Raw genomic sequence first — 16833 nt, 5'->3', positions numbered from 1 at the left:
TCCTCCTACAAACAGGTTTGGTTCACAATTACAACATATAAGAGTACACAAAACTATAGTATGTTAGGAGTCTGAGTGATTGAAGAGCATGCCATCAAGTCACATTCACCATTGATAATTTAGCTCAATAAAATCAAGATAATGTACCTGATTGTAAAGTAAAAGAAATGTCAACTTGGATATTGTTGAGAAAGGGTTCACCATCAGCTAGACAGATATTGGGAAAACTCACACTGTTAGGGCCTTGTTTTTTTAAATATCATACTAGAATTCTACATATTGAGTAATAATTGTAAATTATAATTTTGACAATAACAAGTGTACATTTTTATCTTGATTTACATGTAAATTCTCCCCTGAAAGTGATGATATTAAAGGGATACCACTTTCTTGACTACTACCTTTCATCTGTTCATATATTAATTTCATTCACCCTATTGATTATTATGCTATGATCGCAGTCCCCATAATTACTTTGCCTTTATCTGTAATTGTGTTCATGGTTCACTGGCTCTCTCTCAAAGCTTCTGCTAATATCAGTAATTGGAATGATACTGCAATTCTTTGTAAGAGTATTTGCAAAAATAGAATACTGAATTAATTCATTTTAGCTTATAATCATATCTTTATGTAATAGCATTCTATCTGTGTGTGCTGCTATCCTCTTAGAACAGAATTTAATAATGTGTTATAAATAACCTGGGGTGGTATTCTGAAACTCTCATAACTTTTGTCATAAATTTTGTCATTTTTCTCCGAGATGTGACACCGCTATGACTGTCACAAATCGGTATTCTGAACATTGTCTTTTCCCTGTCATATCTCTCAAAGTTCCCACCCATCTTTTTGGAAGCAAACCAATCAAAATCATCGTTAGTTCCCAGTTGGAGCCCTTCTAGCCAAGCCCCGTGGCAGGTAGGGCGTATCCCCAAAACAGTTGCTGGCATCGCGCAACTACGCGTATATTGATGCGCTTAATTACAAAGAGAGACAGGGAGCTGTGAAGAATTTTAGAGGAGAAGTAGAAAAGTAAGGAAAACAGAGAAAAAAAAGGAGGAATAAATATGTAAGGCCTAACTAATTGTAGCATGAAAAAATAATTTTGAAAATTGTCATGGAAGATGAGTGAAACTAATACCACAATCTAATCTAAATAATATAATTATTTGCTTGACATTCAGTCGGCAGGGTATCGGGATATTTGGTACTAAAAGATATGACAAAATTTATGACTGCTACCCCCCTGTCATAACTTTTGTCATATCTTTTGCTTGTATAAAAGGATTACGCGCATTTAAACCCGCGTATTTTTGCTGCGCGCTAAAGAGAAGAGACAAAATTTATGACAATTTTTGTGACAAAAGTTATGACATCCACCAGAATACCGATTTTGTCATATCTCTGAGATAAGATAAAATATGGAGAAAAGACAATGTTCAGAATACCGCCCCTGGTCATCTGATTCTGGCTTGCCCACATACAGTGTGTGCACTTTCTCCACTCCCTGGGGATTATTCCAGAAATATGCAGTCAGGTTGCTCAGCCAACAGCAATGTTACTACCTTCAATATGTGGTTATGGTCACTTTTGGAAAGAGTATTCAATTGCATTATTTCCCTTCAAAGCACATGAGGTTGTTTTACCCAAGAAGTTTAATGCAGAGCATATATGCAATACATGTCTAAACCATCGAGTCTCAGCTGTAAAATCATAATTCAGATTTCCGTAGCACTCCTACAACTTTAACATCTACGGTTTTGCAGCATTTTCTTTTAAAAGACACCCATTTTAAGTGCCCCATGTTAGCATTTCACAAGATGTTCATTTTTATGATTGATGTACCAATCAATCGGGTGAACACAGCCATGGTTTGAACCCGACATCATTGGAACCATGTTAGTAAAGTGAAAAAATGTTTATTGAATGCAGCTACAGGGGGAAGGGAACACATGATACAATTTACTCACATTCATCTTACGTAGTAAGGATTATGTTGTAATAAATCTGCTAGGGTTATGGGTGGGGGGCATGTAGAGATCTATGAGTCATATAGCCTTAGGCAGTCTAAGGGCTAATACACTATCTTATTCCAATGTTCCTTCTGATCATACACCATTTCTTAGGGAAGGCCTATAAAATAATTGTGATGGATTCATATGAAGCTCCATTTATATTGATCAATGAATTGGGTAATTTGGTTTACGAAATATGAATTTAAATCAATGTCAATTTGCAATTTTGACTTATTTCAAATCTTCGTATGATATGGTTCAATGACGAAAAGGGTTTTCACTATTCATTCAGATTAGGTTATGATTTACCCATGATTTTGAAAACCTTACACTTTCAATGGTTGGAGAAAATCTCCAAGATGCAAGATACAAGACAACGTCATCTAGATCCAAAATATGCATTTCATATATCACTGTCTAGTGTCCACTCATTCCCATCACTACTGCTATCAAATTTGAGTTTTAACATCAGTAAATATTGTTTGTGACAGGGTTTAGTATTATTGTCAATTGCTTCAAAGGCAATATCTTTGAAGGCGAGGTTTATTCATAAACTTGAACAAAAGGTTTAGCGACCGTCGACCACACATTGTCAAATCACATTGAACTCTTATTGAACCGATATCTGCCAAGATGCAATTTACAAATGGATGTCTTCTCTATACTTGGGATTCAAATTTCCCCAGATGCATTCTTCCCACATTTCTCTTTCCATCAAATTCAAATTTTAAAATGAAAGATGTCAATAAACAAAATAACAAAATTTTGTTGATAAAAAATTTTTTAAGATGTATTATCAGGGATCACTATTTTATACATCAAAACAGATGCCCAAAAATTACTGGTGTGTGTGTGTGTGTGTGAAGGTGGGTGTGGGAGTGAGGGTGTGCATACTACAGGAAAATCTGAGTATCTTTAAAGTCAGTATATTGAAGAAATGGGAGAGAATGAGAATATAAATCTTCTGAGATGTAACTGTGGATGTAAGTGTAACATGTGATGAACTTAATGAGTGGGTGTGGGTTCATGTGTGTGTGTGATGCATCGCAGGGTGTGTGTCTGTAGGGTGAGTGTGGTGTGTGTTACAGGAGTATGTCTAAATGGTGTGTGTGGGGGGATTTGTGTTCAGGGTCCACAGCCCATGTCCACAAATCCCTAAGCTACATGTGTGCATGTGGGTGTGTGTGTGTGTGTGTGTGTAGTGGGGTGTAAGCATTGTACATTGGTCACTTTGTGTGCTTGTCAGGTTGGACATGGTATGAGCATAGTGCGTGGATGTGGACATGCACGTGTAAGAGGTGGCCTGCAAATAAAAATTTATGTGTATGAGGGTGAGTGTGTTGTGTGTGTGTGTGTGAGGAGAGAGAGAAGGGGGGTTAAAATTTGAATGTGTGTGTGAGTAAATTGTAGTGATTAGGTGCATTTGATATTCTGAAATCAAACATTTGTTGTGTGAGTGGGGTGGGGAATCACATGAATCTATGAAAGAACAGTAATAAAGGCATGAGGATAAGTCAGTGTAAAAAAAAAGATATAGGGGACATCCAATTACTTTAAAGAAAATGTTATTTGTTTCTGACAACTTGTGAGTGTGGTTGGGAATGGGTAAGAGACATAGGGAAAGAAAAGGAAAAGGTTGAAAATTAGGAAGTGAATGTCAGATTGAAGGGTTTGAGCATCTGAAAAAAGGGTCATCATCTAAACTAGTCAAATCAAAGTGTGTGTGTGTGATAGAGAGGGAGAAGAAAGATAAATATATACAGAGATACATAGGGTTACAGAGATGGGGTGTGAGAGGGAGATGGGTATGGGGTGTGCTCTACACCTTTAATACAGGAGTGTATAAAGGTAATTCAGTTGTACTGAATCTGCACAAAACTGTCATGATAACAGATGTTTAATAAGGAGATGCACAATCAAAAGGAAATCAACTGACTTCCCCACGTATTGGAAAAGGAAATAAGATTTGGTTGGGCACTGGATGATTTCAATCTCAAGGTTAATTTGAGAGGTGAAGCAAATTACACCTGGTATCTTATTACTATCGGCCAATGCTGGAACAGTGGGCAAAACACGGAGGGAGGGGTGGAGTCTAAGATGCTTGAAAGATGATACAGTGGCAGATACAAAATAATTTTTTCAACAAGAGTTTTGATCTTCAATTCCTGTTTCATTAAAACCAAGCCCAGAAATTTGATTTGTGTAAGTTACATATGAGTACTCCTATGTACACCTATGTCCTATGTAGTTCTGAATAGAATTTATGACTTAACTTTTAGGTAAAGGTAAAGGTTTAATCAAATTTGAATTATAATATATCTAACATATAACATTCTATATTCTTCCATTCTTAGATGTGGATTAAAATATGTGTGATCGATCAGCAGGGTTCATACTGATGCATAGCTTCTGATTTGTTAAAGGGGTATAAATATCTAGGCTAGGTTGAAGCTAATCAGGACCATCTTTCCTCACGGTTACAGACATTCTAACATCACAGTCAATTGAAGTGAGGACTGAAAAATAGAGGAAAGAAACAGGGTTGAAACAGAGAGGGAGAGAGAGGGGAGAAAGAAAACTGAAAACATATATCAGACAATAAACAGACAAAATGTGAGGGAAGCAACAAAAGCATTAAAACATTGGAAGTTAACAAAGATATTTGGGTAAAATCACGAGAGCGAGGGTTGAGGGTAAAACATAACAATATTATTAATCAAACTCAGAGAACTACATGTTTATGATGGAGATAGGAATGAGATGAGAAAGGGAGTAAAGGGGACTTCATTAGAGAGAACTAGAAAGATAAAAATATACAAGAAGACACAGTGATTTTTCCATTTCAAAAATGGTCTTTTCTGTTTTTGAAAATCTATAATTCTGGTCTAACTTTTATCTAAAAATTGAAATTCCATTTTGTCACTAAAAATGTTCACAGCAAAACCTGAATTCCATTTGCAAAGGTAAATTACATGAATTTTTACATGAAAAACAAACGTAATTTCCATTTTATTTACCAGTAAAACGGAAAATCACTGTCCCTATGTTACAAGGAACAGGAGAAAGAAAGAATAATAGAAATAAAGAAAGAATAATAGAAAGAAAGAAAATAAGAAAGAGAGTAAAAAGAAAAGAAAAAAAGAAAGAAACAAATAAATAATAAAATAAAGAAAAGGGAAGAGAAAGAGGCATGGGAGAAAAGAAACATACCAAAAATGAAATAGTTTACAGAGGGGAATGCATGTGAACTTTACGAGACACAAAGATGACAAGAGAATCTCTCTCTTGTCCCGTTTTTGTGCCTTTTCAGAGAGAGAGAGAATTAAACATGGAGAGCGCCCAAAAAGAAAAAAAGAAGCATTAGCAAATGCAAGATCAGTTAAGAAGAACATGACTTGTGTAAAGACAGACAATAATGATGGACAGAAGAGAAAGATAGGCAGTATAGGGAAACCATCGGGGAAGAGAACACTTAAATGAGAATGAAGGGAAAGGTTGTCATCTCTACGGGGAATGATAAATGGATCCATGGAGCACAGTAGGTTTTCATCTTCTTCAACATGCATACAATGCCATGTTTAAAATACCCCTGGCTCTCACAGGGAGAAGAATTCAACTCTCTACCCCCTTCTACACTCAATATTAATCAAGTACAGGCCTACTAGTATTATATGCTGGTCAAAACAAATCTATAGATAAATGTATTTATAAATAATAACCTAACAAAGATGTATAGGAGTTAGGACATCAAGAATTTGAGGATAATAAATGTTTTTACTGGTCAGTACAATTGTTATCATAAATCCAATACATTGAAACTGTATGGTTCACGAACCACAAGTCTCGTCTGATTTTGTGATCAATAAAATATGTAATATGATCTTTTGACCCTCATATATGTCCTTTAAACTTATCATCCTCAAGAACACACATGTGGTATTACCCAAGGATCATAATTATGTATCAAGTGTGAACATAATTGATGCAGAAATAAAGAAATGAGAGCAAGTTGGACAAAAACTAACATTTTTGTAACATAAAGACAGATAAATTGGAAGAGTGATCACTAGGTCTCTGCAGAACTTTGTTTAGGCGAAACAAAAATAATGTAAACATTTTGCATTTTCAATATGCATGGTTCAGTACTAGTAGTAAGCCATATGAAAATCATATTCCTTCCATATAATAAAATAGGATTGTCATTAATATTTTGTAGTACATTTGTCTTTATCATGATATGATAATTTTGGAATGATATATCATTTTTATTCAAATGAAATTGAACTTTCATCTACAAGATGTAGATGATACAGAAAATGATGGTAATGATATGAATAAAACAATAATACATAATAATTCTAATAATCATGCTTAATCAAAATTTCAAAATAAACTGACATATAAATATCTAAAAGCTAACCTTGTAAATAATTTAATCTTTAACATGGTCAGTAATAAGACTCGGTAATAATATTGTTAAAATATCAAAGAGTAAAATGAAACAATATTGAAAACAATCTTTGATTTTGGGGAAAGATCTATTGAATGCACTTTATCATTATTTTTTACTTCAGCAATCTGTAGTATTACCTTTTTTTTCTCTCTCTCTCTAAAATTCTTTAGCTCATAAGGCCTTTGTTTGGCCACCATGGCCTTTATTTTAAAACCCAAATAATTTGAATGAAATTTGTGTCGTGAATCAACTACATGTTTCTATTATTTATATATCTCGATTTGATTATTGTCTATTGTAATTTTAGAATGTTATTTATTTTTTGTATGTACTTCAAATGTGATGTTACTATGCCAATTGTATCATAATTGTAAATATGAAATTGAAAGTGGAAAATAAAATAATTGAATTGAAATTGAAACATGTAGTTGGCAATTTGGAAGTTATCTCGGATGAGTTCAATCCTTTTTCAGAATACAGGCCAACATTTTTCCATGCGTTTGTTCAAGCGACAATTTAAAAATAGTGGAATAAACAAAATCATGCTCAAACCATGAAAACAATGTATGACCTTTTTATTTGTAACAGACTAACGGTTTTTCCTTACCTCTTTGTTAATATCTGCTTGTGTTCGATTTGCGGGTTTATTACAGATAACGGCAATGCCATCTTGTACAACTGCGCAACGATCTAAGAAACAACATAGTGGAGTATCTTCATCCGCTTCTAATTCAAACATATTCACTTTTAGCTTCCGCATCGTAACGATGTACTTTTCATGCTGTCGACGAGCAAGATCGAGATCGAACTCCCCACCGCATAAAATACACTCATCGTTCTCTACCTTCTTCTTCATGCTATCCGGTATCCTACTCACGATACCGAAGTGTTGGACGCGGTCGCAAGGTGTATTGGAGACGGTACATTTCGATTTTGCCATGCTTCCCCCAGATTAGTTACCAACTGATTTCAAGAGATAGATGGTAAATAACAATGAGCACACGGTAATAATGGAGATGATTGTTAATACAGGTAGCGTTGAAATAAAGCGTCACATTTAAACGAGCGCGGCGGTAGTTTGCTATCTACCCTTGATTCCAGCTGTCGTTGACGTACACGTACTGTCCGCTCCAGTGACAAGCCCGTTTTGACGCACATTTAAGCAATAATTCTGATGCGGAAAAAAGCACAGAAAACCCCCGTTTGTAGACCGCAGCATAAATTAACGTTGCCGTTCGATTTGGAGGAGAAAAACCGCCACCACACAACCTAAATCGCAGGTGTCCTGCATCAAAATGTCTGTGAGGGGGGAGATGGCTCGTTCTCAAGCACGCGCGATATGGCATGCACGTACACCGAGCGATCCAACATCGACCGCCAGAAGAGAAGTGAAGAGCGATGTTTATTGAAGAGCAGCGACACAATACAAGGATCGGGTAAACGAGCAGGTTGCATTAGCGAAATGAATCCTCCTCGGCGAGACATATACCATTGACATCATGTTGCACGTGTGTCGGTGTGTGTATTTTGGTATATACTTTGTTGCAATTATGATCCAGGCGCGGGGGAATTAATAACGCATATGCCACAGCACATTGTTCATGTGATAGTAATTATGGTCCAACATGGAGGAAAGTATGGAACATATACACGTACGGTTTCAATAAAATTATATTCTTCATATTTTTCATTCTTTAAAAAAATGTATCAAGAATACTTGTTATATTCGAAAGCGAACTCGAAAGAAATCGTACAGATCCTCAAAGAACCCGTGGCACGGTATCCATGGTGATGAAGATAAAAAAGGGTGGAGGGATTGAACCCCACTCTTCAAAGAAAATCGGAGGTATATCTAAATAAAGCATACGAACATATTACAATTTTACTTTTATCTGCACTCGAAATAGAGACATAATTTAACATACTGAAGGAATAAAGAAGAGCAGAGGTAGCCCACACAGTAAAAAATATTGGGTAAAATTTTATCCAGCACGAAGGTATTAATGTGTCCAACTAAATTGGGGTAGTATTTTATTGTCCAGTAAACAAGCAGCCCCCTTTTTTTACTTTGGAATGGGCAAAATTTTCATCACACTGGATAAATGAAAATGTCCAATGTTGGTTGGACACATAAATTACCCTCGAGCATTTTTACCAAATATTTTTAGAGTGCATATATAGTAAGAAAGAAAATCGAATGATGACAGGATGCATGGGGTTTCAGGTTCAATGACACTTGCTCCAGCGACAATAAATTGCTCCTCTGTAAATTCCAAACATTAATGGAATGATAACTTCAACCCTGGAGTCTATCCTATCCTAAACCTAAACGCTATAAACCCAATATAAAACCTTATTACAAACCTAACTCTAACCCTATATATTTTAGAAGAAAATAAATACCAGAGCAAATGTCGTGGCATCGGTTTTGATACTTAAAGGACAAGTCCACCTCCAACAAAAACTTGATTTGAATAAAAAGAGAAAAATTCAACAAGCATAACACGGAAAATTTCATCAAAATCGGGTGTAAAATAAGAAAGTTAAGACATTTCAAAGTTTCGCTTCATTTCACAAAAACAGTTATATGAACGAGCCAGCTACAACCAAATGAGAGAGTCGATGATGTCATTCACTCACTATTTCTTTTGTTTTTTATTGTTTGAAATATGAAATATTTTGATTTTCTCGTCATTGTCATGTGAAATGAAGTTTCATTCCTCCCTGAACACGTGGAATTCCATTATTTCAACATTTTGTGCTTCAGGCAAGGAGGTCCCAATCGTCAAATTCGTAAAATTGAAATATTGTATAATTCAAACAATAAAAAACAAAAGAAATTGTGAGTGACATCATCAACTCTCTCATTTGGATGTAACTGGCTCGTTCATGTAACTATTTTATTAAAAATAAGCGAAACTTTGAAATGTCATAACTTTCTTATTTTACATCCGATTTTGATGAAATCTTCAGCATTGTGCTTGTCTGATTTTTCTCTATTTATTCAAATCAACATTTTTTCTGAGGTGGACTTGACCTTTAACAACGATTCGCTGTATTTATGATGTACTCTATAGATTATAACTTGTTTACTTTGAATCGTTTTGGAGTTAATATAGAGTAGCAATAAGGAAAAGAATACAACACCCTCGACATATTGTGTACCAAATATAACATTCCGCGTTGAGGATTTAAAATCAGACTTACAACTTTTGTCTATGACTTGTGTAAGAACTATTCTAAACGAATTTTTTAACGGAAAATAAATACATGTATATTCAATTGAACAAGTTCTAAACCTAACTTTTCAAAGACCACTACGATTTGAAGGTATTTTGTAGTGGCAGAATCAAAACAGAGACAATGCAATTCCGATAATGCAAAGAGAAACGTAGTCAAATTCCCGGTGACATTCCATCAAAATTCGCAAGTAAACCTCTAACTTATCTGATAATCGTTGAGTGTTTAAGTTGAAATCATTGAGTCCTAATTTTCATGATTTTGTTAACGATCAGCACAACGTTTTTTTTGTCAAGATGAGCTCTAACATCATATTCTTTGCGTAAGCCTATATGTATAGGGGCGCTTTTTTAAGAGCCTGCAATGAAACTCATTTGATTACAAGATTCACATGAACGAGTGAAAGTTTCCACTTTAAAAATAGTGATATTAAATTGAAATGTTACGAAGTTTCAACTAAAACGTGTTTTCGCGCATGAATCTCTAATTCGTCTTTTACCATTTTCATTGTTTGTTTCGTCGTCGTTTTTTATGATCAGATCCCAGAAGTAGTTTAAAAATATTTGAAAAGGTGCTCTACATTCGCGGCTGATCTTTATCAAAACAGGTTGTTGAATAATTGTTTTTCCCATAGATCCATTAACACGATTGCGTGGAATTTTCTTCGTAAAACAATCAACTTTGTTATTCCAGGATTAAAACCTCCAGTTTGTGTAAATTCCCCATATCCAGATGGCTATTACAGAGAAAGATATGAATATGTATTTTAAAAAGGCTTCAATAGTCGATGCACTATGCGATTTACTTTCAAGAATAATAACGCGTTTATTGGTACAAAACCAATTCTCGAACATTGGATGTGCTGAAATATTGACCGTCTTTGTAGCTCAATATCATCAAATGTGACATCAATTTTTTCAAACAATATACACAACCCAGCATGTAAACACGCCGTAAAAATACAATAACATAAAAAGGGGTTAAACAATCACTTCACTTTTGTTAGGTTGGAACGTTAGATGAAGATATTTATATTTCAATATATAATTCACATAGGAAAATGCTGATCATTAATTTGGATCGAAATCGGATAAAAAATATCTATTAATTTCAAAGATTTGCATTATTCTGATGAAACAATTCTAGGCATGTCTTCATGAATATTCATTGGGTGGGCTGATGATATCAAATCCCCAAGTTGTATTTCATTTTATGAAATTACGTGTCGGTTTACTCAATTTTTTTCTTCCAAGAACTAAAACAGTTGGATTGACAACTGATTATTAAGTGCATTTTGCATCAACTTATGTCATCATAATGGAGACACATTATTTACACATGTATGAAAATATGAAACAATATCATGATTTCATGTAATAACATAAGAAAAGGGAAAGTGTGGATGTGACATCATCAGCCCACCTAATGAATATTCATGACGACGTGCATATAGCTGTTTTAAAAAAATTGCTAAATTTCAAAATTCAATAACATCGTTATTTGTAATCCGATTTTATTGAAATTTTTAACATTTTGCTCTGTGAATTTTACTCTATTTATTTAGATAGAAATATTCTCAACCCGGGGTATCCCTTTGATAAAATTTATGACGTGAAATAAGCATTCTTGTTTGATATTTTGGCATGTTATTTTGACTAAAATTTACTTCTAACATGTGTTTTCTTCATTCACTCTAGCTCGATTACGACATTGATGTCCTTCCTTGAGAATAATATATACTCGATTCCCGAAGGTTCACTAATCTGAAAATAAAGTATGGTAGTAGGCCTATACTTCATGTGTTATTATCGTAGTCACGAATCTTATTTCATCTTTAGACTATCAAAATTTTTGGAATAACAACCTTTCCGACTATAAAACGACCTACAGAAAAGCGAACCTCGCGTCATCTTCAAATTAACAAACCTTCAGAATAACGAACCCTTATTTTCAGATTAATATTATTCTTCGGAATAATACCATAAAGATTAAAGGATTAGCGAACATTTATTTTTTCGAACAAACGAACAGTTTGGATTTACGTTCAAGTGTCGTTACCATCAGAATAGCGAGCCTCCGGATTGCGGCGAGCGTACAGTGATGCTAAAGAGTTAGTGAACCCCACCGGATAAAAAATTGACTCAATCAAATTTTCAAGTTTTTCCATGCAAAACATTTTAAACTTGAACACTAAAACGTTGAGAGTATGTGAAGTCAGGTGATAAAATTCTCTCGGCTCACAGAACATCTTGGCTGTGTTGTCTTACATGTACATTCTATACCCTCAGCATGGAGGAGTGCATTTTTTGGTGCGGTCTACTAACTTTTGAGCAAAACTGGATACCAAACTTACGTGGATTAAATTTTTGCAGTATCTGCATGGGCGGCGCGACAAGAGACGGCCATTGAATGTCTTTTCAAAAGTCGATTAATTGGGAACGTTAGAATGTCTAGTTTTGGGCTATAAAAAACTTAAGATGAAGATAGGCTTTTAAAGTCTTAAAAGGCTTCGTCCCCCCCCCCCCTTATCTATCTATCTATCTTTCTTTCTTTCTTTCTTTTTACAATACTCTTTTATACAAAACATAATAATACATTTTGGGCATGATTTGTTGGGGGTTTACCAACAGACCTTACCATTTTCGAAGAAATAATTTGTGCCTCCCCAAACCCAGAACTAATTATTGCAAACGCACATTTTTCTATAGGGGGACAAAGTTGTTTAACAGTATATCCCAGATAATATTCGTAATTGTACGACCTTAAACTCTTTTAGATCAGCGTTGTCACATTTGAGACATTGATTTCTTTTTTTTTGGGGGGGGATGGGGCCCGGGGATGGGGTAGTAGTGTAGGAGTATGCAAACTGATTTTTTTTCCTTTTCTCTCTTTTCTTTCGTTTTTTTTTACCTTTTCTTTTCTCTCTTCCTTCATTTCCCTCTTTTTTCTTTTCTTTTCTGTTCTCATTTTCCGCTCCCTATGACTCTCTTTTTACTTGGTCCCCATGGAAGACCAGCCGCACATATAATTGGTGCAGCTAAATATGGGTTATCCAACCGTCTCTTGTCTTAAGTTTAATCTTTTAACTTTCTAAACATGTTTCAATCAATCCTTTTTTTTTCTTTTCGTTTTAATCAATGTTTAGAATCATTATGTATGTATATGTTACTCCTTGTATCTCTTGTATGTATATTGTTATGTATTTTTATGACGGAAATAAACAAACAAATCAAAACCTAAAATTTTCATCTTTCTGGGTTTTTTTTTCTAAAATGAATAGCACTTATTAAAATCCTACTCCCAAAATGAAATGATACGGAATGTTTGTTTATAAATAAAAGACTGCCTATCCTGTTTAATTTAATGAGAGAAATAAATAAAGGATACGAAGAACCCTGAAGTACATTATGGACAACATCAGATTTTCTTCAAATCCATGACCCCAAATCAACCGCCTGTTGACGCACCTTGACCAATAGAGGACGCCATTTAATATTCAATTATAGTGCCATGAACTCTGAGACTTTGATACATGATGAGCAATACTTTGGTGCAATAAATGAAGAGTCCACCCTGAGTCCCTGACACCAAGTTGGGTTATGAAAATACAAGCAGAACACTTAGAGAAATGTGGATCAGATCAGTAAAGAATTTGTTAGTGTAATACATTTTTACAATTTATGTCACATGGAGAGTCTCCCCCGCATCTCATGTATTCCATGTTTTCTTACAATGTTAATATTACTTAATGACTACCTGTTTACCTGTTTCATCAGAGAACGATAGATTCAGAGGATCGAATCTATTGTTCTTTATATTGTTCTTTTAAAAACCATCAGTTTAACCTATGGTTTATGCAAATTTCCTGTTTCTATATTATGCTTGATTTATCGTGCATATTTAAAAAATGTCCAATACTGATGCACACTTTTGACACAGTATGCCAAATTGATGCATATTGCCATGGTTGAGTATGCTATGTTCATTAGTCCACTGTTTTTAATGAAAGAGTCCACTTTTCAAAACAGTGGCCTATGAATAGAAAGAGGTTCAATTATGAGTCAATAAACTATGCAATATGATCTTTTGACCCCTACATGAAGATGACATTATCATCGCAAGAACACACGTGTGTTAAGATCCAAAGATCATTTGTAACAAGAACAATGTGATCAAGTTGAACAAAAAACTTGAAAAAGCATGGACATGACCTTGTATCATTTGACCTTTTGACCATAGATGACTTTTGACTCCATCATCCTCATGAACACACAATTCACACTTGTACATGGTACCTAATGATCATTTGTACCAAGTGTAAACAGAAATAGAGAAATGTGATCAATATGAGCAAAAACCTTGATGTTTTGACCCCCTAGATGACCTGTGACCTCAGACACCTCACCTTTCTCAAGAATATGTATCAAGTGTGATCAAACTTGAAGCAGAAATATAGAAAAAAAACAACTTCATAAAGGGTGAACATGACCAAATGACCTTTTGACCCTTAGATGACCTTTGACCACATCATTCTCATGGGTCACTCACATGGAATTATCCAAGGATATGTACCAATTATGAACATAATTGATGCAAACAAAGAGATGAGACCAAGTTGAACAAAAACTTTTAATTTTTTTACAGATCAATGGTCAAACCATGGAATCCTGGACCCTCTAAGTAGGGTCCATGGTCAAACGGACCAACAGGAAAAGTGATTACGGTACTAGGTCTTTGCCGATCTCTGTTCAGGCGAGACAAAAACAGGAAATGTGCATAAACCATGGATTCAACTGATGGTTTCTAAAACTACTTATCCAAAACCACCTACATGTACATGAATTACAAGCCTTTGAGTGAACTCTCTATGAGTGTGGCTACATAATTCCTTTTCACAAGTGCTGTATGACTAAAGTAATACTCAAACAATGAAATAATAAAACATGAATTTCTGGTCAGAAGAAAGGGAACAAAATATGGATCACTATCATCATTATGAGAATAATAACAAAAAAATAGAGACAGATATAATGACAATAGTACTATACATTAAACATACCATCATTTATGCATTACTGACATCAATCACATTTAGTTGATCTTGTATTGCCACCCCCCCCCCACCGGGGGTAAGGTGTGTTTGTAAACGTCGTTTGACCAGAACTTTATTTACCAAGTATGGGTAGCCACTTCAGTATATAGATGGCTCTACAAGCTCCACAAGCTCCACTTAGGCCGTGTTTATGCTTCCACTTTTCAGGCCAGAATCAGCGTTTCCAAACGTGATTAGTCCAAAACACGGTTGCATCCATGCTTACTTTCATTTAAACGCTGTTTCAAAACGCCGATCGTAAACTCACAAAAAGGTGTGTTTGTAAACGTCGTTTGACCAGAATCAGGCTTTCTGGGGAAGTATAAATAGAACCACGATCGTAAACGTGTTTAAATGACGTCATTTGGTACATGCTTCCGGTGAGATGAAAACCCGCGGGCAAATACAGTCACATTGCTCCATGTTATCTCCACGTAATAACAACACTTGGAAAAAAAACTATCAAAAAAGGGCGCGCCCAGTTTGACCTCGCTTTCCTGCGAAGCCAGCTGGAGATTGTGATTTCGTCTCTGAAAAGTTAAGCATAAACAGCACTCCCAGAACCACGTTTACAATCGGCATTTTGAATCGACGTTTGAAAACGCTGATTCTGTCCTCGCAATGGAAGCATAAACACACCCTTACTTTAACATGTTATTATTACCATTCTCAAATCTAATAATATGCCAAGTACCATGCTAGATGGGAGAAGGTTCAATCCAATTTCAAACTTTGAAAGTTCAACTTTTCCAGGATTTCAAATTCTGTGGAAATATTAAATATGCAGATGAACAGACCTGCTGAGAAAATGGTGAGCAAAGCTGAAGATTGCTTTGTAAATCCTAAATTCCAATTCAAACACTGCCAGATCTCGAACAATATGCCATTTAAATATATGACGTGGTGCCAAAACTATGCTCACTGTCCCTTGACTGTGCAATTCTAATAAACTATAAAGATATGCCACGTCTATAAAATATACACATGCAATAATAAAACATGAGAAAAAATGGATCCATAAAAATACTTAATTTCACACATTTAAGTAAAGAGCAGCCCGTCGTTTCGCTTCATAATATCATATCCCTGAATTCTGTGTTAAGTGAATGACTATTTGTAGACACAGGGAACCATTGAGTGTTTTTTTCCAATATGAAAATAATGGCCACAATTTTTGGCACAGTTTCACTGAAAAATATAAGGAAAAATATCAATGGAAAAATTTGTGGAATTTTTATTAGAGATTGAAGTTTTTCAAATCGCAAGTTGGGGGAACCTTCTTATCATCAGATGATGTGCTTTTTAAACCCTTAATTGAATTCATATATGGTCATCTTTCTTCATTTGATTGAACCAAAACATAGTACTACTGCAGTCACTCTTACTAACTTTGATCTAACGTTAGACTTCTGAGTCTGAACATTAACGTTGGTTAGGTCGACCTACCTCCTCTCGTCGTGTAGGATGGCCAGGACGGCTAATAAGAGCAATGCCATCATGACATACAGCAACATCTTCTACAAAACAGCAGTCTGGAAGACGATCATCACTGTCAAATTCGTGCACATCAATGTTCAAATTACGAAGGCAGCTGATGTATTTATCATGCTGCTCTCTAGCGAGAGCCAAGTCTGGCTTCCCCCCGGACTCGTCGGACCGCAAAGCTTGTTCAACCAGGGTGCTCGACACTCGACGGACAATTGCAAACTTGGCCTGAAATTTCCTTTCAAGGTCCTTGTCAGGTGCAGTAACTTCACTCATATTGGCGGTTCGGGCTTTAGGAATTAGAAATGATGAAAATCCAGTTACAATATTCACTCTGAGTTTGATTTGCGTAAAAAACACGATCAATTCGGGTGAGGCTCTCTTCCTCAAAATATTGTGGGTTGACAGGTTTGAAAGGGGCGGTGTTCACAAATTAGTCTTAATCAAGTTTCTACTTCTAGCTAAGTACGCGTGTACCTTTATGGCGGCGATCGTAAAGTAGCGATGAATTTAGCACTTATACCATAGCTTGTAATGTCTCGTGAAACCGA

At 35.3% G+C, this 16833-nt stretch overlaps 1 protein-coding gene across 2 annotated transcripts in view; it reads right to left on the bottom strand.

Moving 5' to 3' along the window:
• LOC121428368 (N(G),N(G)-dimethylarginine dimethylaminohydrolase 1-like) overlaps positions 1-16729 on the bottom strand; it is a 31231-nt gene extending 14502 nt beyond the window's left edge. Inside the window, exon 1 of one of the 2 annotated variants that reach the window (XM_041624949.1) lies at positions 16244-16729. In XM_041624949.1, the coding sequence (XP_041480883.1) occupies positions 16244-16558 (315 nt within the window). In that variant the 5' untranslated portion in view covers positions 16559-16729. Of the gene's footprint in view, positions 1-7072; positions 7899-16243 lie in introns of those variants that run through there. The other variant, XM_041624948.1, reaches the window with a different exon arrangement.
• Positions 16730-16833: the final 104 nt, after the last annotated feature.

The sequence above is a fragment of the Lytechinus variegatus genome, chromosome 15 (assembly GCF_018143015.1).
Source record: "Lytechinus variegatus isolate NC3 chromosome 15, Lvar_3.0, whole genome shotgun sequence".
Taxonomy (NCBI): domain Eukaryota; kingdom Metazoa; phylum Echinodermata; class Echinoidea; order Temnopleuroida; family Toxopneustidae; genus Lytechinus; species Lytechinus variegatus.
Note: the sequence above shows the minus strand (reverse complement) of the source record. Positions and strands in the feature narration are given on the sequence as shown.